The 24290-nt window shown below is 39.8% G+C and overlaps 1 protein-coding gene across 3 annotated transcripts in view; it reads left to right on the top strand.

The window, feature by feature from the left end:
• The first annotated feature begins 6437 nt into the window (after nucleotides 1-6437).
• ARAP2 (ArfGAP with RhoGAP domain, ankyrin repeat and PH domain 2) overlaps nucleotides 6438-24290 on the top strand; it is a 177640-nt gene continuing 159787 nt past the window's right edge. For 2 of the 3 annotated variants that reach the window (XM_012770990.3, XM_012770987.3), the window contains exons 1-2: nucleotides 6438-6673; nucleotides 21135-22188. In XM_012770990.3, coding sequence (XP_012626444.2) covers nucleotides 21290-22188 — 899 coding nt within the window. In that variant the 5' untranslated portion in view covers nucleotides 6438-6673; nucleotides 21135-21289. The other variant, XM_012770988.3, reaches the window with a different exon arrangement.

The raw sequence follows: 24290 nt of genomic DNA, 5'->3' as shown, positions 1-24290 counted from the left end.
GCCACTAAATGGTTCTCTTGTGGTGAGAAATAGTTAACAAAATTTTAAAGTAACTCTTATAACTAATACCAAAGTAATGAAAGGAGTAAATGTAATGAATATAAGTATTCCAACTTGATAAACAAACATTTACCTAAGGCTATATGACAGTATTTCAGGGAGTACAAACAGTAATGAGAAAAGATTCCAAGTATCATAATGTAAGACCAATGGCCAAGAGTACTTGAATAGAGGTAAAAATTAAGGGCAATGGGAGAATCCAGGAGGGATCATTATACATGCCTGACTATAAGGAACATCATTTTTCCCAAAAAATTAGACCTCAGAAAAGAGATCCTTATGGTCAAAATGTTAAAATGTTAATAATGAGTCATAATGCATCCTGGTACAAAAATATATGTATCATAGGATCTTTATATTTCCTTCCATTATTGTACATTAATCTGAACACTAAAACTACTAAACTAAAGGGGTCAGGGATATACCTTAAAGTCAATCCTAGTTTAGGATACATTCAGAGGTCATCTAAAGAAATTGGTTTAAAAAGCAAGGAGTTGAAGACCCTTAAAACAAATTAAGTATTTATAATGGGTATGACCTCACAATTTAAATGTTGCATGTTAGTGCATGTTTTTAAAAACATTAAAAAAAATAACTCGTAGAGATCATTGATGTACTTATTTACAATGAATAAGAAAAACCAGTCTCTTAATGTGAAGCAAATGGGAACTTGTGGTTTATAACAAAATTCCCAGTGACAGAATTATAAAAGGATGTGGAAAGTTAGGTGACTTCAAAAATTTAGGCAGAAGTGAAACTAATATGCTCCAAAAATAAATAAATAAATAAATAAACACCAAGTGACAGCAAAAACAACAAAGTTGGAGGCATCATACTACCTGATTTCAAAACATATTGAAAGCTATATTAACCAAAATAGTATGGGACTGGTATAAAAACAGACATATAGACAAATAGAATAGAATACAGAGCCTAGAAGTCAATCTGTGTATTTATGATCAATTGATTTTCAACAAACATACCAAGAACACTTTTCAATAAATCATGTTGGGATAACTGTATATCCACATGCAGAAAATGAAACTAGACCCTTATCATCACATACAAAGGTGAATACAACATTGATTAAAGAAACTATAAAATTACTGGAAGAAATATAGGGGAAAATCTCTGTGGAATTGGGCTGGGCAATGATTTTTTGGATATGAACCCAAAAACACAGGCAACAAAAGCAGAAATAGACAAACAGGATTACATCAAATTAAAAAGCTTCTTCATAGCCAGAGAAACAACAGAGTGAAGAGACAACCTATGGAATGAGAAAAAATATTTGCAAACCATATATCTGATAAGCGGTTAATATCTAAAATACATAGGGAACTCTGATCACTCAATAGAAAGAAAATAAATATTAAAAATAGGCAAAGGATATAAGTAGACATTTCTCAAAAGAAGACATGCAAGTGGTCAAAGATATATGAAAAAATGCTCAATATCACTAATCATCAGAGAAATACAAATGAAAACCACTATGAGATAGCACTTTGCAGCTGGTAGAATGACTATCATCAGAAAGATCAAGGATGTGTTGGCAAAGATTTGGAAAAAAGGAAACTCTTGCACACTATTGGTGAGAATGCAAATTAGTATAGCTATTATGGGAAAATGTAGGGAGGTTTTAAAAATTTAAAAATACAACTACCATATGATCCAGAAATGTCACTATTGAGTATTATCCCAAAGGAAATGAAATCAAAGTCAAAGAGACAACTGCACTCCTATGTTTACTGCAGTGTTATTCACAATTTCTACAATATGGAATCAACCTAAGTGTCCATCAGTGGATGAATGGTGAAGAAAATGTGGTACATATACACAATGGAACACTATTCCACCTTAAAAAAGAAGGAAATCCTATGGTTTGAGACAATGTGGATGAACCTGGAAGAAATTAAGGGAAATAAATCAGTCACAGAAAGACAAATACTACATGATCTCCCTAATATGTGGAACCTAAAATAAGTCAAACTCACAGAAGTAGAGAGCAGAATGGTGATTACTAGAGGCTAGGAAAGGAGGGAATTGGGGAGATGTTGGTCAAAGGATACAAAATCTCAGTTAGGAGGCATAATTCAAGAGATCTATTGTATAATATGGTGACTACCGTTAGCAACAATGTATTATACTCTTGAAAATTGCTAAAAAAGTAGATTTTAAGTGTTCTCACCACAAAAATGAACATGTGAGGTAATGCATATGTTAATTAGATTCATTTGGCTATTCCATAATATGTACATGTTTCAAAACATATTGTACATTATCCACATATACAATTTTTATCTGTCAATTAAAAAAATGTGTAAAAGAGGATTTACCTTATTCTAGACTAAATAAATTTTAAAAAGAGGCTTGCATCTAACATAGAGAATAAGCTGATGAACAAATAAGTAACAGAGAACATGAAGAAAATATGTCTTAGCCAAAGTTCCCCAGAAAGCATTGCCTGAGACAAAAACCTAAATGTGAGCACTTTATGGGGGAGTAAATCCCAGGGAACGGGCCTGAAGGACAGGGGTGAGACAGTATGTAGGGAAAAAAAAAGGTGGGGCAAAGGCAATATAGCTAACCTAAACATTTGTACCCCTGTAATATGCTGAAATAAAAAAAATTAAAAATTAAAAAAAAGGAGAAAATGAGTTTTGATTTAAAATGTGGCTGTAGTGATGAAGTTATTGCTGTCAAGTTGAACATTAAAATTAAAAAAAAATTATTTCAATAGTGGAAAAGGCCTTCATAAATTGATATATAAATTTAATTCAATAAATATTTATCTAAATTGACGAATTAAATATCATAAGTAGACATTTCCTTACTGTATTATATCCCTAACATTTTATATTTGGCAAAAATAATATTGGATTTTCTTTTTCAGAAAACGAAGAGACTTTAAATTCTGTTGTGTAAATAATTCTGTGTATCAGAGATTTGGAAAAGTTTGAGAAGGGGGTAGGATTTGAACCTAGTCTTCAAGAATAATTGGAGAAAAAAAATTAAACTAAATTGTATGGAGGGGTTACTATTTTCTAGGTGCCCTAAATATAAAATCACATTAAATAATACTATTTCCAATTTACAGATGGGGAAACCAAGGCTCAGATAAGTTAGTGTGCTCAAAATGCCACAACCTACACTACACCTGCTCCATTTTGAGTGCAGGCCTTTTAAGCCCAGCAACTGTGCTTCCCCAAGAGGTCCTATAGTGCACAGGGCAGATCCTGGGCTGGGTTGGAATTCTCCCGCCCTTATAGTGCCAATTGGTTGCCTGGTGTAGATGACTCAACCTCTCTTTTTCTTAAGTTTTCTTATCAGGGGGATAATACACTCTCTCCAAGGAGAGGCTAAGATAATTGAATGAGCTCTTTCAAGTAAAATGCTCCGAACAGCAAAAGTGCTCAGAGGGCATTAGCCACTAAGGAAAAGAGGAAGGACAAAAAGTAGGGAGAGGAGAAGAGAAGAAGGAATCGAAAAAAGAGGAGGAAAAGAGGAGAGGAGGAAGATTTCCACGGGTTCAAATTGCCCTTCAGAAGCAGAGTGCATTCTGGGGACAAGGGGTGGAACAGCAAAGACATAAAAGAAGGCAAAGACACGGGTTTATCTGCTTTCTTACTAAAATTTAGGAAATAAGAGCAAGAGCAGGTCATTTAGTAATAACTGCAGTCTAGATGGAAATTACTGGCAATTTATACTACAATGGTCTTGGCAGCAAACAGATTTTCACAGCGAAATTCTTGTAAAGTCAATTTCCCTGTGTATTTTACTTTCTCAATGCCCAAGAAGGCTGCTCAATAAAAAATTTATATTCTATGAATAAAACCTATATGTATTTAATTTATCCACTATTTACTGCTTAACCTCTTTTAATTTTCAAGTAAGCCTATATTTAAAAAATTGGAAAATTTTAACTCACAGAGTTGTGTATATATAGCACATATATTAGGTGTTTGGTTAGAGTCTGGTGTCTAATGGGCACTTAATAAAAGGTAGCTTTTGCCATATCCCCTCAGACATCTTTTATTTGTTTCCATATATTAAGATCCATAAAACTAGAATAAACCTTATAACCAATTTATACAGTGGTGTGCCTTACATTTATTTTCCCTTTTTAGAAAACACTAAATCCAGAGGTTGTATGTTTGCTCACCACTGTATTTTCAAATTATCAAACATCGATGCATATATATATATATATATATATATATATATATATATATATATATTTTAAGAGTCTCACTGTCTCCCTGAGTAGAGTGCAGTAGCATCATCATAGCTCAGTGCAACCTCAAACTCCTGGGCTCAAGCAATCCTCTTGCCTCAGCCTCCCAAGTAGCTGGGAATACAGGCCACATCAGGATACCTGGCTAATTGTTCTATTTTTAGTAGAGACAGGTCCTGCTCTTGCTCAGGCTGGTTTCAAACTCCTGACCTGAAGATATCCTCCCGCCTCAGCCTCTCAGAGTGTTAGGATTACAGGCGTGAGCCACCGCTCCTGGCCAAGTTTTTTAAAGAATAAATGACTAAATAATAATCAGGGAATTTAGATATTGTTGCAAAGAGGCTCAAAAGGCCCAATCCCAATCAGTTTATAAAGTCTATCAAGAGAAGTAACTCAAGGACAAAGCAAAGGTTGACCTTCCAAGACCATAACTGATCTAAGAATTTTTGTTTATTTATAACCCACCTTGTTCAGAGGATTGAAGATGGCTTACAAAGATAAAAATAAATGAGAAGTATATGAGAATTCTGAGGGAGAGAAAAACCACCACCAAAGTATGGATCTATAATGACGCCAGGAAAGAATCACATAAATAAAATTCCTGCTATAAATGCTATAGAAATCCAAAGGAAAAGACAATTCCTGGGGTTTGGATGTCAAAAAACATCCAGGAGGTAGATTGGGGCTGGTGATGAAGTACTTAGTTCAAAAGAAACTGGAGATATGGTGTCTCTGTAGCAAGTCATAACTGTGTCAGAGTTTCAACCCTGGGGAAAACAAGGCTTTTTGGTGGGCAGGTAGTTTGGGTGAAGATGATGAATGAAGAATCCCAAGGGCTCAGGCTCCTGGGAAGCCTCCCTCATTTTGGACTTCACCAATTATCTCATTTTCATAATAAGGTCTGCACTTTCTCTAATTGCTTCACTTCTATCAACAGGTACAGGGAAAAGATAAGTACATTTCACCTTTTAAGGGAGGGAATTGCAGGTACAGTCTGCAGGAGATGTTTATTACAAAAATAAAGCCTGGGTGCAGAGGCTCATGCCTGCAATCCCAGTATTTGGATCACTTGAGGGCAAAAGTTCAAGGCCAGCCTGGGCAACACAGCCAGATCCCAGTTCTAAAAAAAAATTAAAATATATTAGCTGGGCAAAGTGGCCATGCCTGTAGTCCTACCTACGCTGGAGGATGGATTGAGCCCAGGAGTTCAAGGTTACAGAGAACTATGATTTTATCAGGCACTCCGCACTGGGTGAAGAACAAGACCCTATCTCTATAAATAAATAAATGAAAATAAGGAGTTGGCCTACGAACTCACTTGCAAACAACGTGATTTTGCAGACGCTTAGGTATTTGGAGGTCCGTAACGATTCTTTGGGGTCTTCTATTTTCCTCTTTCTTGGAGGTGGGGGTTGCTGTGTTGCACAGACAGATCTCGAACCTGAGGCCTTAAGTGACCCTCCCCAGTAGGCCTCCAAAAGGACTGGGATTACAGGCCACCGCGCCCTGCCCCGCTTTCTTTCGCTGCTTCTTTATCAGTTCCAAGGGCAGAGTGTCAATGTCCAACTCGAAGGGGAACTGTCCTTCCGGGATCTAGCAATCTCGGTGCAAACAGAAGCAAATTTTCATAGAGGCAGCCTGGGGAAATTAGCGCCCCCGGTGAGTCTTAAGTTTGGGAAACGCTGAGGTTACGCAGAAAGTAGTCGTGGGAGGTTCCGCCCATGTGACAGTCACCCCTGTAGCGCGCACAGAGCACCCACGGCCGACAGGGCCAGGGGAGGGCCGGCGTCTCCCACGGGCCCGGCCCCTGCCCTCCGGGACGCGCCCTCGCACCTCCCGGCCGCTCAGGACGGCGCGCCGGGCCGAGGTGCGCCAGGTGGCGCGGGTGCCAGGCGCGGCCCCTGAGTCAGCCGCCCAGCGATGCGGCGGAACCGGGGCAGCCGGCTCGGCCGCCCCCGCGGCTGAGCGCGCGCCGCCCCCGCGCCGGGCGCCGGCTCCCCGCCCCCGCCGGCCGAGAGGAAGCGACCGCGGCGCGGCGCGGGCGCACCTGGGCAGGGCGCCGGCGGGCGCGGCGCTTCCGGAGCTGCGCGCCCGCCGTGGCCGCGCTCGCGCGCTCCCGCCCCAGGTGCGGCGGCCCGCGGGACAGCGCCGCCCGGCACACACGCGGCTGCGGGCGGCCCGCGGGGACGCGGGGACGCGGGACAGCGCCGGCGGCACACACGCGGGGCGCGGGGACGCGGGGACGCGGGGACGCGGGCAGGAGGCCGCGCCGGCGGGACCGGGCGGGCGGGCGGCGCTTCCCCAGCGCGGCGCCCGCTCCGATTCCTGCCCCCGGATTTCGCGCCCGCGTGTGGGCGTTTAAGAGGAAACCAGAAGCCGGTAAGTGGCACAAAAACTCCACTTCTGGGATTTGACCCGGGAGAGTGACACTCCGGAGCGACAGCCGGACTCCCCGCTCTTCTCCACCCCGAATCCAAAGGAGCTGTAGCGAGGTGCAGGCACCGAGGTGTTTACTCGGCAGAGATAGTGACTTTGCCGGCTCTGGGCTCCCCGCACCCTGCTCGTTACGCACTTTGAGACGGCAGGCCTGTTAATTAACTTTAATCACAATCATTTGGCCTCCACCTGCCGGAACTCAGCACCGTGCGCGGCACCTGTCGGCAGTGAGTTTACCAGATTTATCTTTCTCGTTTACTTTGGAGACGGTTTCTCTTTGGAGAAGTGATTGATGTCCATCGTATTTAGTAAAGTAAGTTTTATTTTATTTAATTCCGGCTTGTGTTCTTAAACACTTCTCCCACCTCCTTGAGGCGATCTGGAGTTATTTCGACTTGGGGGAAGGCTTCATGAAATTATATAACCATTGATAATTAGAGGAAAAATCCAGGAGAATAATAAGCTAGTTTGTGTGGAGTAATGACATTTTTAGGTTGTTGCAAGTTTGTATAGGGATAGCAACATTTTTTTGCAAGCTTGTCCTTGGAGAACGTTGCTCAGTGGAATATAGCCTTCGTGTTAAAAAAACAGTGCATTGAAAATAAGCTATTTTTAAAAGTACATTTAATCGGATGTCATTGTTATTACCAATAATAGTATTGTACTTACAAGCTCAGTATTGATTTCTCCTCACTTAAGCACTCTACACCCGCCCAAGTTTATGGAACGTTGCCCATAAGTAATTGGAAGATGAAGTTTATGGGTGTTTTAAAAAAGAAGCTAACTTTTTAAAGGAAAAAATAAGTAAATACCTTTAAAGTCTTATTTGTGACTTTCATACACTTACAGGATAAATATTGAAGGAAAATTCTCATGACATTCCACTGTTTAACAGTGTTTACAAAAGAAAAAAAGTGGGTCATGGAACTAGGCTAGAGCCTAAAGTGGAAATATCTTCCTGGCTCCTTTCCAAACATATATTTAACACACACACATTTAAGGTGGGTCCTAACACCAAGAGAGTTTTATATGGACTTGATTTGTCAGTACTTAAAGATTTATTTAAATTAAAATGTACCTAGAGGGTAAGTCAGAGGGCTCATTAAAACTTAGTTATGTGGGTGAGGATTTGTTTGTATTTTTTTCTTCCTATGCAAGCCTGTCAGATTTTATGTTGTCTGTGAAAGGAAAAGCTGATGGTACATTTAAAAACAAATTCTTATTTTTCTAATATCACTGCAAATTTCTCAGTGTGAGGTTCATACTTATGCAATTAATACTTTTCAGATTCAAATGCTCTAAGTTATTGTGGCTTAAGTATAGAACTCAGATTATAATGAGTTGCAGTTTTCTTAAAAAACTTTTACATTAGCACACTGAAACTGTGAAGTTTTCAAAATCTGTTTAGGTTCTGGTTCCAATAAGGCATTTTTTTTTTTTGTTTTTTTACTTCTAGGCCACCTCACTGCAACACTGAAAAAGTTTGGTGAGAGTGACTATAAAAATGCTAAGTATAAATGATGGTCATTACTTTAGTAACCTTCTTTTAACACATATTTCCTCCTCTTCCCATGTATTTATTAACTACTTTATTGGGTCCAGTCTTTGCACATACTACACTGTAGGGATTTTTGGAATTCTCCATAAAGTATTAATTAGGTGGAGAAGTTCTTAATGATGCTGGAAGTGTGTCTTGGCTTTCACCAGATGTGACGGTTGTGGGAGTAGACGCTGTGAGGTGCTGTCTTAATCTTTTTTGCCAAATCTTGACCTTGTAGTTTATCATTTTATTTGTTAATTTTAAAATATTGGCCAGATTAAATATATAATGGTAGTTAAGCCATTTTGCTCCTTTCTTTCTTTCTTTAATTGAAACAATACTCAGTGGTATTCTCTTGGCATAATTGTTTCTAATTAGAAATCTGACCTGTGAAATTTTTGTTGCAGTCAACTCAGCACAAGCTTACTTCTTTACCCTTGCCAGTGAGGGAAGAAAGGGGTCCTGTTCTGGGTTGCTGGGCGGATGCAGGGATTAAAAACTATATGTGAAGAGGCAGGGAGAATTATTTTTCTTATGCCATTTGTGTATAAAGGTGGGTGAGTAGATGAGGGAATACTCAGGAAGGGGCTAATAAAACAGTTTATCTTGCCATGATGGTTCTCACAAAAATAGGATGAAAAACACACAAAACTCTACTGGTTATAGTACATAGCTTTAGGAAGAGGGAAGAATGGTTTGATCTGTTTGGAGTGGCAGAGATGGTCTGTTAAGGAAGAGCGGAAGAGCAGTGTGGTCTCCATGCTGATCATCCATGAGGTGACTTGATTTCACGGGGGTGGTGATGGTCGAGGCGCTGCTGAGACGTGTGCGCTTACCCTACTATTCGTTGCCTTCTGCCCCTGACTCCATTCTGCCTGCTGGTATCGCCTTTCATTAGTTGGTGAATCCTAGGTCCATCTCAGCTATTCTGCCTCCTTGCTGCTGCCCGAGAACATCTCCCTCTGTTCCCCCTGTATAGGCATTCCTTCTGCTTCAGATGCTTCACCAGCTATTTTTCTACCTACGCATCTCGAAACTCCTCTCCATAGCTTCTTCACTGGTAACTCCATCCTCAGAGCTCTGAATTGCTGTAGGAGTTTGCTGTATTCGTGTAGTTGATTTGAGATTCTTAGAGTTCCTGAGCACTCTTGAAGGATGATGGTACCACTTCCCCATGTAATTAAAAATAAAACAACACTAAAATGCAAACCATGTGAAAGTCAACTTCATAAAATTTGATTTTTCTCATCATTACAATTTAAGTGGTTTTTTGAATACATCCATTTTTCTCCAAAATTTTGTTTTGTTTTTTTTTGTTTGTTTTGGGGCATTCTTTCTGACATCTACAGAGTAGTAAAGATTGCTCACATGAATGTCATTTTCCTTTGCTTGTTATGTCTAATCTAACCGTTTGAATTTTAAACTCTTGGAGGGAAGGCATTGTTTCTTCACTTTCTTTGTAGCGCTTAGCACTGTTCTCAAATAAGATAATAGATGCTCTTATCTTGAACGACAAATATTTCCCCATATTATCTTGGAAAGACTAGTGTTCCTTAAATATTTATTAAATGAGTAAATGTAAATAAATGGGCCAATAAGTTAGGAGACATTTGCTGAGATACCCTCTTTTTATAACAAAAGGAGACTTTGACAATTACTGAACCAATAGGAATAAGCCCTCAAACTCAGTTGGAAAAGAGGTCAGGGTGCTATTTATAAATGCAAAGAGAGGAAACGTTCACAGTCGGCTATTTTGAAACATCTGGTTGTTAGGCTAAAAATGTGACTCTTACATTCAGAGAAATGGTGGAGTATACATTTGTATGAAAGTTTTAAAATTCTGCTCTTGTAAGAACTCTGGAAGATGGAATCTTTCTCTGGTTTCCCAAGAATTATAGCTCTTTTGTAGAGATCTGTCCATTAGAAAAAAAGCATTCACAAACCTTATCAATTAACTTAAAATCTGAATGAAGAGGTTAAAAGAGAAAAAATTTACTGAAGCTACAGAGATTATCAAGCATTGGACTATTGAGATACTATGTAAAACACCGAAACCTATCTATTACCTGTGCTTCTAATAAGGTCTTATACTAAGTAAAAGAATTAGCATTGCTCGCCTTCACTGGATGTGGAAATGGATCTTAAGTTCTAGATTTTAAAAAGTTGTGTTTTTCAGATTACATAATAAATAATCAAAACAGAAAAATCCTTACTCTTTGGTCCAAACCATGAAATAATTTTATTCAGAACCTGGCTTTTTTCAGTTCAAATTTCAGTTATTCTCCATCTAGTAGACACTAATTAAATCTTTATTGCTTAAGATCTTAGTGCATACTTAGTCATTTCATCCTCAAAACAGCCCTCTGAGGTGGGCATATCATCATCCCTGCTTACAGATGACAGCAGTGAGGCTCAGGAAAAGAAAGGAATTTTCATATGCCCATGTAAGTAGCACATAACAGAGCTGTGATCTCCGTAATCACTGTGCTCTGTGTCCCAGGTCTGAAGTCTTCAGATGAAATCATTATTTTTGCAACTGTAACCACATTGTATTTTACTAAATTAATGAAACTATGCTTACTGCTGTGTTAGGTACATTGTGGGTTTATTAGAAGAAAGATTGACAGTGCTAATTTGAAGGAATGTAATGTTACTATGCAGGTAGAAGAATACTGCTCAAACCAAGTGCAGTATGATCAAGTGCAATATTGTATACAACAAATAATAATAGCCAACATTTATTGTACCCTTATAATTTATGGTATTATGTTATATACCTTACATACTTTGCTTATTTTTTCTAACAGAAATACTATATGAAGTATATTATCCTCATTTTACAAATGGGAAGTTAACTTCAGGGAAGTTAAATAATTTAATCAAAGTTTACTATTGAAAAGTGGGGAAGCCTGTATTGGAATTCAGGCATTGTGCTATCTATACCAGCGGTCCCTAGTCTTTTTGGCACCAGGGACCAGTTTCATGGAAGATAATTCTTCCACAGACCAGGGGGCTGTGGGTGGTGGTTTCAGGACGATTCAAGCGCCTCACATTTATTGTCCAGTCAGACCTCTCTGCTAATGATCATCTGTATTTGCATCCCCCCCAATCGCCGCCTCAGCTCCACCGCAGGTCACCAGGCATTAGATTCCCATAAGGGGCGGCAACCCAGATCCCTTGCATGCGCAGTTTACAGTGGGGGTCTCGCTCCTGTGAGCCTCTGATGCCATGGCTGAGCTGACAGGAGGCGGAGCTCAGGCGGTGATGCGAGCGACGGGGAGCAGCCGTAAACACAGATGAATCTGGCTTGCTTGCTCCCTGCTCACCTGCTGCTGCGTGGCCTGGTTTCTAACAGGTGGTGCACTGGCGCTGGTCTGCGTCCCGGGGGTTGGGACCGCAGAGCTATATGCCTGCCTGGTTGGAATTAATAGGGACTGAGAAAGGATGGGATAATCAGCGAAGCCTCATCAATGCGGTGTTACTGTACTTTTAAGACTTGAATTGGCCCCTAATGGAAAGAAGAAAGTCCACGTATGTACAGGGAGTTCATTTTGAATAAAAGCTGAGAGGCTGGCCCAAATCTTCTGGTATATCTCCCTATCTCCTTTTTATTGTGGTAAAAAAAAATCATAAAATTTACCATCTTAACTATTTTTAAGTGTACAGTTCAGTAGTGTTAAGTATATTTACATTGTAGTGAAACAGACCTCCAGAACTTTTCCATCTTGTAGAACTGAAACTCCATGCACATTAAACAATTTCTTTCTCCTCTGCCCTTTGTTCCACTTCTATTTCTGTGAGTTTGATTACTTTAGATGCCTCATGTAAGTGGAATCATACAGTGTTTGTCGTTTTTGTCACTGGTTATTTCACTTAGCCAATGACTTCAGGGTTCATCTTTGTTGTAGTGTTTGACAGGATTTCCTTCCTTTTTAATAACGGCTTCTTGGTATTCCAGTGTGTGTATATACCGTACTGTGTTTACCCACTCCTCTGCTCAGGGACCTTTGGGTTGCTGCCGCGCTTATCTCCTTTGGCATAATGTTTAAAGTTAAACCTTTCAGATCGTGGGAAGGTATCTTTTTCTATTAATACTTTCTCTCGTCAAGCAGTTTCTCATCCTCACCATTGACATCTCATATGGCCAGTGAATACTCATTTTGGTGATGTTTGATTGTTTGATTTTGGTTTCGTACTGTTATATGGTATCAGTTGTACTATAACCCTACATTATTTGTCTTCCTTAAATGATAGATGAAAAATAAATTGTAATAAAATACGTTCTGTATTGTGACTGCTTTATGCAGTAATACAAAGATGTTCTTCCTTAATTTGTCATTGGCTCTTAAATCTCAGGCAATTAAATGTAGATGAATGTAGGCTTCCATGTTTAACATTTACATGGACACATACACCCATAATCGAACAGAAATGATGTATAAAACTTGAACTTTCAAGGAATGGTATACTGAAGCAGCATCTCCCTCATGTGAATATAACTGCTTATGCATAGCTAGACAAGGGAGAGGAAGACTATGAAGTTTTTGGTACCACTTTACTATTAAATCAGTTATATAGCTAGCTATTAGGAGGCATCATGGTTAACAGTGCAGGTTGTGGAGTCTGACTTAGATTTTTGTCTCCACTATTCATCTCTTGTGTGGTCTCGGGCATGGGATTTTCCTGCTAAGGCAGATGTGAGGAGTAAATGAGATCTTACACAGATGGTTTGTAAACAGTCCACAACTGTTGGCTGTTATTAGCACTGTAAGTCTGAGGGAGACTGAAAAAGAGGGTGGAGTTATTTTGGTGGGTGGGGAAGGAGCAGTGTCACAGTGGAGAACAGGGGGCAGAGGAGGTCAGAGCCCGTGGGTGACCACACTTAGATGACCAGATTGAGGGGACTGGGATTACTGTAAGAGACTTAATGGGGGTGATGCTGCTAAGTTAGGTGAATGGATAATAGAGGAGAGGGATGCCAAATGACCAATATTATGCTTTTCTTTTCTTTTCTTTTTTTTTTTTTTTTGAGACACAGTTTCACTTTGTTGCCCAGGCTACAGTGAGTGCCATGGCGTCAGCCTAGCTCACAGCAACCTCAGTCTCCTGGGCTCTAGCAATCCTCCTGCCTCAGCCTCCTGGGTAGCTGGGACTACAGGCATGCGCCACCATGCCTGGCTAATTTTTTTTTGTATATATATTTTTAGTTGGTCAATTAATTTCTTTCTATTTTTGGTAGAGACGGGGTCTCGCTCAGGCTGGTTTCGAACTCCTGACCTCAAGAGATCTGCCCGCCTCGGCCTCCCAGAGTGCTGGGATTACAGGCGTGAGCCACCACGCCCGGCCTATTATACTTTTCTTGAGGCTAAGCACTCAGCCTAGAACAGTGAGCTAGCAGTCTTGACCTTTAACCTTTACAGTCTGCTCTATACTGTGGGATGGAGTCATATGACAACAAACGTATTTTCTCTAAACCACTTCCTCTTCTGCATGGTTGTGGGGAACAGTCAAGTTGAACATGCTGTTTTTATGAATATGTGGAGTTAGTATCTTGATAGTAGATAATGAGTTTGCTTGATGTGCAAATAAATGATACCTGTTTCTTGTGACTGTATTCTGTAATAAAGCAAGGGAGAACTTCTATAAGACCTGGAACCTGAACTAGTTAATTCATTAGCATGTTAGCTCCACATGGAGCCCTCTAATTTTCTAAGGAATTAGCCGTTTCTCCACAATAGGTTTGTTTGCAAATTGGAGACAAGGACACTTTCCTCTTTTATCATTTATGGTGCTGGGCACTATATGGGCAGCTGATTAGTTACTGTGAGTTCGAGGAGTAAAAGTTGTGCCTGAGCTTTCTGTGTTAGGGCCCATTGTAGGGTGTCCTAAGTCACCTTTCCTATCTGCTGGTGCCACTTAGCCATTGAAACCGGCAAAAGCATTTTTCTCACACATTTATGCATCTAACCTGGAGAGATAGTTCCATTCAAACGGGAACCACTGTTCTGGAATACAGTAAACTCTTTTTGTTATTAGACTCCATAAGATTTGTACTGATAACATTGAAAAGTTCCATTCATTTAGCAGCCTTATTTATATAAATATTTTCTAAGGTTCCTTTCAGTCCTGTGATCCTATGATTGTTAAGCCTATTTTGTTACATTTGTAGCTTCTAACTATGCTAAAATTCCAGCCCCTGCCCACCAGCCCCTGCCCACCTGATTTTACAATGGTGTGGTCATATTTTTTTTTGAATGGATTAATCATATGACTGCATTCAATTTTACCATGCTGTTTTGCCCCTGTAAGATACCAGAGTCAGGGAAAGGTGTTTCAAAAATTGTCAGCACCGAGTACTGAATGACTTCATGGTTTAATGAAGTGGCCCATGGCTTTTAACTGTTTTCTTCCCTAGTCACCTAGGGGATATGGAAAAGCTCCACTGTTAACAGTGGTGGAGTGGCAGGTGCGGAGGGCTCACTATAGTGGTTTTTCTTACTTGAGGCATTGCAAGCCGCAAGTCTGTCCCAATCCATGAGTTCTTAAAAGCCCCACATATAGTTTGGTATGTTTCTAGCTGACTTCCTGCCACTCCCAGCTCCTAATTTGAGAACCTCTTTTTGTCATTGGAGGAATAGGAGGAATCTGTGTTTGAAATCAGTCTTTGCTCCTTACTAGCTTGGTGGCTTACATAGACAAAAATTTTAAAACTGTGTGTACTTTCCACTTCTTTTATCTTAAAGCAACTCAAAGCTGGGGAGAAGTTATTCAGCAACATTTATTGAGCACCTGCTATAACCTGACAGTGTTCAAACTTAAGGGCTAGAACAGTGAGTGAAGAGTAGACAGGATCCGTGCCCTCTTGGAGCAATCAACAGACATCAGGCAGTAATAATGCTGAGAAGACAGAAATAGCAAGAGTGGGGCAGTGGGTCACAAGGTGTGCCGTGTGCACAGAGGGATGAAGGAAGGCCTCTCTGAAGAGGGTACATTTGAGCAGAAGCCTATTAAAGTGATGGGTGAGCCCTGCGACATGGGTATATGTGGGGGAATAAGGTCTGAAAGATGGAAGGGCCTGAGGTAGAACAGACTGAGGCCAGTGTGGTGGATGTCAGATGACAAAGGGAGGAAGAGGAGATGTAGTTGGGAAGTCGCAGGATGATATGGTATGACTTTTGTTGTAACGTGAACCCTTCTGGCTCCTATATTGGAAATCTGCGGGGGTCCAGGACAGAAGCAGGGATATCAGCCAGGAGGCTATTGCAGTGGTCTAAGATAGATAAGGTGGTGGCTTGGACTAGGAAGTGAAGGGATGTGGTGAGGAGTAGTTGGATTCAGGATATGGTTCCAAGGTAAGGCTCAATAAAGTGTAATGATAAGATACTGTTTATTAAATGATATGGCAAGCTGGGCATGTAACAGGTGCTCCTAAATGATACTTCCATTTTACTTTTACTTCCTCATAGAAGTGGTTCAAGATAGCATGGGCAAACACACAACCATGGCTACTTGTACACTCTCCAAACATGTACTGTGTATATGTCATACACTGTGTTTATAAACAAATAATTTGACTGGCATTCATTGGGTAGTTTATATGACTTGCTCATCTTGGCAGAGTTTGTCATAATAATGATAATGGCAAACACTTAGCATTTGTTATGTCCAATTGGTGTTCTCAGTGTTGTGCATATATTAACTCATTTAATTCTTATAATGGGGGGCATGGTTTACTATTAATGCTCCCATTTTGCTGATGAGGAAACTAAAGCACACAGAGGTTAAATACACACACAAGCTTACAAAGCTAGTAAATGGGAGAACTGGGATTTGACCCAAGTTGTCTAGCTTTTCTGTCCTGGCTTTTGTAATGTACTATCTATGACACAAGCAGAATGTGATCAAACACTTGCTATTGTCTAAATGTTTGTGTCCCCCCACCCCCCAATTTGTATGTTGAAACCTAACTCCCCAATGTAATGGTATTAAGAGGTGGGGCCTTTGGGAGGTGATTAGGTCACAAGGGCAGAGCCCTTGTGAACGGGATATAAAAAAGACCTTTGGGAGCTTGTTTGCTGCTTTTACTCTTCTGCCATGTGAGGACACATAGAAGGCACTGTTTTTGAGGAATGAGCCCTCAGCAAGCATCGAATCTGCTGGTGCTTTGATCTTGGACTTCCCAGCCTCTGGACCCAATACATTTCTATTGTTTATAAATTATCAAGTCTAAGATATAGACGGTCCCCAACTTATGATGATTCAACTTAGGATTTTATGATGGTTCGAAAGTGGTATGCATTCACTAGAAACTGTACTTCTATGGTGATGTTGGGCAGCAGGAGCAAGCTGCAACTCCTGGTCTGCCGCATGTTTTTGACTTAGGATGTTTTCAATTTATGGTGGGTTTATTGGGATGTAACCTTATCATAAATCAAAGAGCTTCTTCTATTGAAGCAGCCTGAATGGACTAGGACAACATGCTAAGCAGTTAATGCTGTGGGAATATGGAGAAGAAAGTGTATTTCTTGTTCAGTGGAGACCGTGTGAAGGAAAGTGTGTTAGATCTTGAAGAATAGAAGAAAAATAGCTGTGGGGACATGATGACTGTAGTGGTGAAAATATAGTGACAGAAGTGAATGTTTACTAAGTATCACTGTGTGAGGTACTTGTGGTGGATTGTCTCATTTAGTCTTTGCCAATGCTGAGGTACCCTGCAGTGTTTCCATTTTATAGGAAAGGAAATAATGACACTGGCATGGACACGTGTATGTTTAGACTTCTAAAAAGCAGATGAGGTGGGATTTGAACTTAGTCTGACGCCAGACTTTTATGCAATGTATTAGTAGGGGCATTCCATCCGAGGGGAGGAGAGTGATGAATTTGGGCGCAGGTGGTCTGGTATAAAGCATGCTTGGGAAGTGTAAAATGTAGAAATGTAATGTGAAATTAGAAATGTAATTACTGAATTTTGCTGCACATCCAAATCATCTTTGGAGGGTGTTTCAAATACAGGTTTCTGGGCCCTCTCACTGTGTTTCACGAAAATAAGACAAGGTCTTATATTTATTTTTCCTCAAGAAGACACCTCAGGGCTTATTTTCAGGGGATGTGTTATTTTTTTTTTTAAGTACAGTACAACAATCTACATTTATTCAAATATGGTTAGGTCATCTTCTTCTGGAACATCATCATAACTCTCCAAACCCCGAGTTTCATCCTGAATGTCTTGCGACTCTATTTCCTTTAGAACAATTGGCCCCAATCTCTCATGTCGAGCCATAGAGCTCTCATGGGGCAGATGAGAAGGGCTGCTCATCTTCTTTACCACTCTGCAAGGAAATGCATGGGTTGTGCAGATGCGCTGCGTAGCCACGCCCATCGCTAGGTCTTATTTTGGGGGTAGGGCTTATATTGCTCAAATGCTTAGATATCCTGCTAGGGCTTCTTTTATGGGGAGGTCTTATTTTCGGGGAAACATGGTATCAGCAGTTGTTGCTGTATAGCAGATCCACAGACTAGTACTCGCAGAGTCACTGAGTAGAGTGTGATATACCTGCCAGTGAGCCCAGTTGGTGGTCAAAGTATGGAGAGCTTCAATTTCATGTTAAGGAGTTTGCACGTGCTAGAATTTTATACAGTTAGGCCTGCTCATCTCCTTGTATCTAGTGTTGTGCTTAGGGACTAGACTTTCTAAGGAAGGAACTGGATCTATGAACACCCTTGGGTGGTCACACAATTAAAAAGTGAGATGATTGGAGGATGGAGCTGACATTTTAAGTGCAGAGGGCATCATGGGGCCTGTGGGTTGGAGCCTCTTCCATGTCGTAGAAAGGAATCAGATTCATTAGCCACGTGCAGCTTGTTGAATGATAGAGATATCATTTTGGGTAGAACATTTGGTATATTTGTCCTTGATCCAGCCACCCAGAAAGTGTGGATTATACTCCAAAGAAAGGCAAGGACTTTGTGTACTAAAATAAATACACACACATACACCAAAACACTAATAAAATAGGTCTCTCAATCACTTCTTCCATCCCTATCTATGTCTTTCCTATCTCTTAAACATGTTCCAAGTGCTTTGCAAAGTTCTAAGATACTAGCCATGGGTGAATGTGGAGAAAGAAGTGAGTGATTCATTCTATGGTAAGGCGTTGATAGGATGCCTTCTTGGAGGAGGGAAATACCTGACTGTTCATATTAACGATTTTAAGTGGTGCATAGGAAAGAAGATGCAGCATGTGCAGAAGGTTTGGGAGTGTTGAACACCTGTTGCCTCAGGGGAATGTTAATTTACAAGAATGAATTAAAGTGAGTGAAGAACGTTGGTATTACGTTTGGCAAGGTTTGAATGTGAGCCTTGAGTTAGTACATGGAAATGCCTATCATGTAGGAAATATATAAGGTGTGATGTTTGGTAAGTAATGGCTGTTTACTTCAATTGTGCCTGCTCTTATTATTGTTAGGCAGACACCAAAATGTGATATAGCACTACGAGCATGATGAGCTTAGACTTTATCCTCTTGATGATGTGGAGTGACATGCTGACTTTGGATTTTTGGTAGTTTGCTGACGTGTGGAGACTAGGCTGAGAGATCTGTCCAGAGACTGTTGCAGCAATCCAGGCAGGAGATGTAGTGGGGGTCTGAACCATGGTAAAGGCCATGGGGTGGAAGAGTGTATTAATTCACCTGCCATAACAAAGTGCCACAGGCTATATGGCTTAAACAACAGAAATGTGTTTTCTACCAGTGCTAGAGGCGGGGAAGTCTAAGATCCAGTTGCCAGCTGCTGAGGTTCCTAGTCAGGACCCCCTTCCTGGGGTGTAGCGGTGGGAGAGAGTGAGCTCTCTGGTGTCCCTTACAGGAAACTAATCCTATCTTGTCCAGGTCTCATACTTATGACCCCATTTAACCTTAGTTACCTCCCTGGAGGCCCTGTCTCTAAATGCTGTCACATTGAAGGTTAGGGCTTCCACTGGAACTGGGCAGAAGGAGGTCACAGTTCTGTACATATGAACGTGGTAAGACCAGGGTGGAGTTGGGAATGCCTTCTGGGCTTTAGATTCAGGGTACTGGCTAGATGATGGTGTCACTACTTGCAATAGGATTGGGGAAAGAATCAGAAGGTTTCTTGGTGTGCATTTTATTAAAGTTGGTTTTGTCCCATGAAAGTTTTTGTGGAGACTGGTAAGTAAAACTAGGATTTCTATAATTTATTCCACCCAAAAAGGAAGGTGCTTCTAATCCTCTTAAATTATTGGCCAATTCATATTTTAAGTTCTACAGCAGGTGGATTTTATTTTCACTTATTGTTCCCTTGGCAATTATTTCCATTTTGTGATGTGCCAGAAAATATATACATTTATCTACATAAGAGTTGTGTTAAAATAAGAGTGGTTCTTCTGAAAATCAGGTGTAGATGTAGTGTTGAGGTTTATCTACCATTTTTTTTCCTTACACATTTTGGCATTTTAGGTGTGTGGCCCTGATACCTTATTGACAGAGACACTTCCTGTCCTTCATCTGTTGTTTGTAATTCATTTCTCTGCTCCTGCAGTGCTTTCCCTCTTTTCCTATACCTGTTTATGGATGTTTGCTCGTATTTTTAAATAGTCGAGGCAATAGCTTATGAGCAATTGGCATGTCATATGGATGTGGAGACCAAGTTGTGCCTTTTGGAGAGCTGTTGCAATATGTGATTTTCAGTGTTACATTAAAGGTTGTTCAGGGAAATTTACCTTGTTTGGGTGTGTCTCATTTTATTACTTCAGTATATGTGTGTTATGCATATTCTGTACTTTTCCCTTTTTGTCAAGGCATTATATACAGAAATTTACAGATATGCATTTTTAGAAAGTAATTGCATCCATATAACCAGCACCTGGATAAATTGACTTTTTAAAAAAACAAACATTTAATTATGTTGTTTAGAATAAAGATGAGCCTATATGAATCTGCTGTGTATAGTGGGAAAAAAATGTGACCTTTAAACCTTTTCCTTGTCTTTTCATGTTAATGTGTTTTCTGTTAATGTATTTAAGAGTTAGCTAATTGTTCAACTAGTGTTGCCTTGTATATCAGTATTAATTATTTCTGTGTAATGCTGCCTTCTCTTTTGAAATGAAAACCACTGACCTGAGAAGTATGTTCTAACTGCTTTTTAAATCTTTGAAAGTCAGTGTAGTGAAGGTGAAAGTTATTTATGTTTAGCTATTGTTAAGAAAAATTACCTAAAACTTAGAAGTCAAAACAATGTTTTTTCAGGCCCTTGTTGGGCATCTTGTTTAACAGGGCCAACCTAAGGACATTTACTTCTAATTCCTGTGCTTGACTTTGCTTTTTGTTGAGTAGAGCCCGGACACTGGGAGGTTGCCTGTTAGCTTATAGATTTTTGTCCAGTAGAAAAGATAACCCCAAATGTTATGGCTATATTGTCTTGTAGGACATTACCAGTTCTTCATCTAACCTAGTTGTCTTATTCTAATACTTCTTGAAAAATGCCTTTTCTGATGAACTGTATATACCTGTTCCACAAATGCTCTTGGAATCAGTTTTACTATCTTACTTGTTCCCTCATGAATTAATTATTTGAATAAACTTTTGATGCATGTTCATTCTGTATTTGTGTCAGTGTCATTTTTTACCTTTTTGAAAGTCATAGTTTCATGGCATTTATGTCCTGTACCTCCACATCATACCTAGAACGGACCTTCCAGGGCATGCAGAACAGTGCACAAAGATTCCAAACTGTGAGAATTATTGTTCTAGTTTCTATTGTGTTTATTCAAAGAAAGCTTATAATGCAAAACTAGATTTTAATACTTAAAATATCCTAATAAGTTACTTTTATTTTTTTCCCCAGGTGTAAGCACATAAAGCAGTCACTGCGGAGAAAGTAATATTTTGAGAAATCTTGCAGTCACAATTGATAAGGGAAAAACCAACAGAGAAGTATATCTTCTTGTGTATCTCATTGTACTGCTCTTTATAATTCAGCTCAGTAATGAAGCCACCATTATGTCTTCAGTCAGTGAAGTGAATGTGGATATTAAAGATTTCCTAATGGACATTAATTTGGAGCAATATCTCTTACACTTCCGTGAGTTTGGTTTCAATACTGTGAGGGACTGCGCGGCGATAAATGACAGTGTGCTACACAGAATCGGAATATCACCTACAGGACACCGTCGGAGGATACTTAAACAGTTACAAATAATCTTGTCAAAAATGCAGGACATGTCAATATATGCAAATGTTCATAAAACAAAGAAGAATGATGACACTTCAAAGGATCGCCATGCTGCATCTCCAGATCAGAATACCTGCGTAGAACTTTCAGAGTCTGGTAGTGTTCTGACAGTGAGCCCGCCACAGTTGGAGACTGTTACAAAGAGTCTTGATGAGAATGATGTTAGTGTGGAAAATAGCCAACCTCTGCAGCCAGATGACAAATTGTCTCTTTCTAAACATGACCTTCCTGTTTCAGAAGAACCACACCCAAATGTAGAATCTTTTCATGATTCTTTTTTTGGTAGTGAAAATATTAAAATAGAATCTTTGATTACAAAGAAGACTATGGATTGCACAGTTGAAGAACAACAAACAGAAAAAGTTAATTTTATCATGGAAAATCTCAGCAAACTTCCTAAGGCAGACTCTGAATGCATTTCTTCTGTTGGCTGTTCAACATCAGAAGCAAATTCTGGAAAAGGACCTAATGGTGTATTAGAAAGATCACCACCATTCCCATTCTTTCAGTTTCAAGGAGAAATGGTTGTAAATGATTTGTATGTTCCATCATCACCAATCCTATCACCTATGAGAAGTCGTAGCAAGTTGGTTTCAAGACCATCTCGATCTTTTCTGCTAAGACATCGGCCTGTACCAGAGATCCCAGGGCCAACAAAAGGAGGGAGGTAAGAATTTTTAGGATAAGTGTAAAGTATTCAATTTGAGGGAATTTAGTTATTTTTAACAATTATATTTTCAGTGTTCCTTTCTAAATTGACTTATGTTTATTCTACCAGCCTTTTCTTTTTTAAAAATTTTCCTCATGCCATTTTATATTCTCAGAGTCTGTTTCCAATAGAAATAAATCTTATAACTGCCTGGAATTCTTTAGCTTTTCCCTGTCAAATTGGGGGAAACATCCCTTACCCTAATTGTACCTGGACATTTCTTCCCATACCTTTCCTCCACACCTGGAATTATAGTCTTTTCCATTAGCACAATTCTCATATTTGATTTTCTGACTCTGCTTCCCCATTAGATTATTTGTTCTTTGGCAGGGAATATGTCTTTAATGTCTGTACCACCTCTGCTACCAGGAACAATGCTCGGCGCCAATCGATAATTCAATGTGTGTCTATGGAAGTTGTTTCTTGTCTCTGTGCTAGGTGGGAAGAATGTAAAAGGACTTGCAGTCTAGTGTAGAGGACAAGTGTCAAAAGATGGTAACAGTGCAGTTATGAGACCAGGTTCGTTAGAGACTGCAACTCTGGGACCCCAAGGAGGGGCCCACCAGTGTAAATCACTGAACGGAGGAAGTAGGTCACTGGTATCCTGAGGTCACTGAGCAGTTTGAGAGGAGCTGATTTTTGCAGCAGAGAGCTTTCCTCTGTTTCTCCACGTTATACCTAAAACAGTTATGGTTTTCTCCAGGGGTGAGGTGTGATATTACTTTTTCCACTGAGAGCTAACACTTGTTTCTGTGCTGGGAGACCTGAGGCTGTTCAAGTTTGACTGTCACTGCAGTGGCACTAAACTCTGCACACGCTTCCTGCACTGGCGCCAGGCTGGCCTTTCTGCAGGTTTCCCCTTCACCCCTTGAACACCTGGCTGCTACTGATTCTGTTGCCTTTAGGCACCTTTGGTAATTGCTGTGCAAGTTGTATTTGCAAGAGAAAAGGTAGCAATTCAGTGTTTCTCAGGGAAAAGGCAGCAATTTACAAGATTGTTAATTTAAGTATCTCCTATTAGAGCATAAACTCTTTGATGACAGAGGCCCTAATTAATTTGTCTGTATCTTCACACCCCTAGTACCAATAGCAATGTCAGGTATTTACAAGGAAATCAATAGTAATAGTGTTATTTATTAAACAGTTAAGTGCTAGTTTGGTTTATAATTTTCCATGGTTATCTAATGTTCACAAAGGCCCTGTGAAGTAGATAATGTTCACCCCATTTTACTCATGAGGTAAGTGGCTCTAAGGTTAATTTTCACAGGATCACAAAGGTAATGAACTGGGATTTCATTCTCGTACCTCCTACTCCAGAACCCACTTTGTTAATCACTCATTTATTAAATATTTTTAAGAATGTTGATTGCATATATCAGAATTGGATTATTTCTTGGGATTGAAGAAGGCCACTAATTTTTATGTGACTATTTAGCATTTAAAATATTTTGCTAATTTTGAACAATTAAAGGAAAGTAAATGAAAAATTATAAATATTCAAATGGTAAAAGCTTTTGACACGTGAGAAGGGTCTGTTATGAATAGTACACAGGTTAAAACTGCATCTTTGACAGAATAGAATCCTTTTGGGAGTCCTAAAGATAACTTCAGATAAGAAATATTTGGTTTAAGTTTCAGACAGTATGTGCTATTTTTCATGAATTTTACACAGAGTAATTTGATGCTTATTCAGTTGTATGGGGGCACTCCATACAAAACTCCACCTCCTTCTTTTTAGGATCCTAGCTGGGTCTGAGAATTAAATTGATATGTACACATTAACAGGAGAAAAGCATACACATACAAATTTATCTAAAACAAGTAATACAGATTTTATGTGGCACAAGAACCCTCATAAGGAGATGAAGACCAAAGAAGCAGTTATTGTCAAATACTTATGTACTGAATTGTACCAAGGGTAATAGGATGTGAAAAAGTAACTAAGTTATGTGGGGAGGCCCAAAAGATAAGAGTTATCTTAACAAGGTCCCTAGAGAATTCTTTCTACCTCAAGTTCTTGTCCTTGAGGATAGATGTTATTCCTTTCACATGAGAATTGG

The sequence above is a fragment of the Microcebus murinus genome, chromosome 3 (genome assembly GCF_040939455.1).
Source record: "Microcebus murinus isolate Inina chromosome 3, M.murinus_Inina_mat1.0, whole genome shotgun sequence".
Lineage (NCBI taxonomy): Eukaryota > Metazoa > Chordata > Mammalia > Primates > Cheirogaleidae > Microcebus > Microcebus murinus.
The sequence above is the reverse complement of the archived record's forward strand: the minus strand, read 5'-3'. Positions and strand labels throughout refer to the sequence as shown.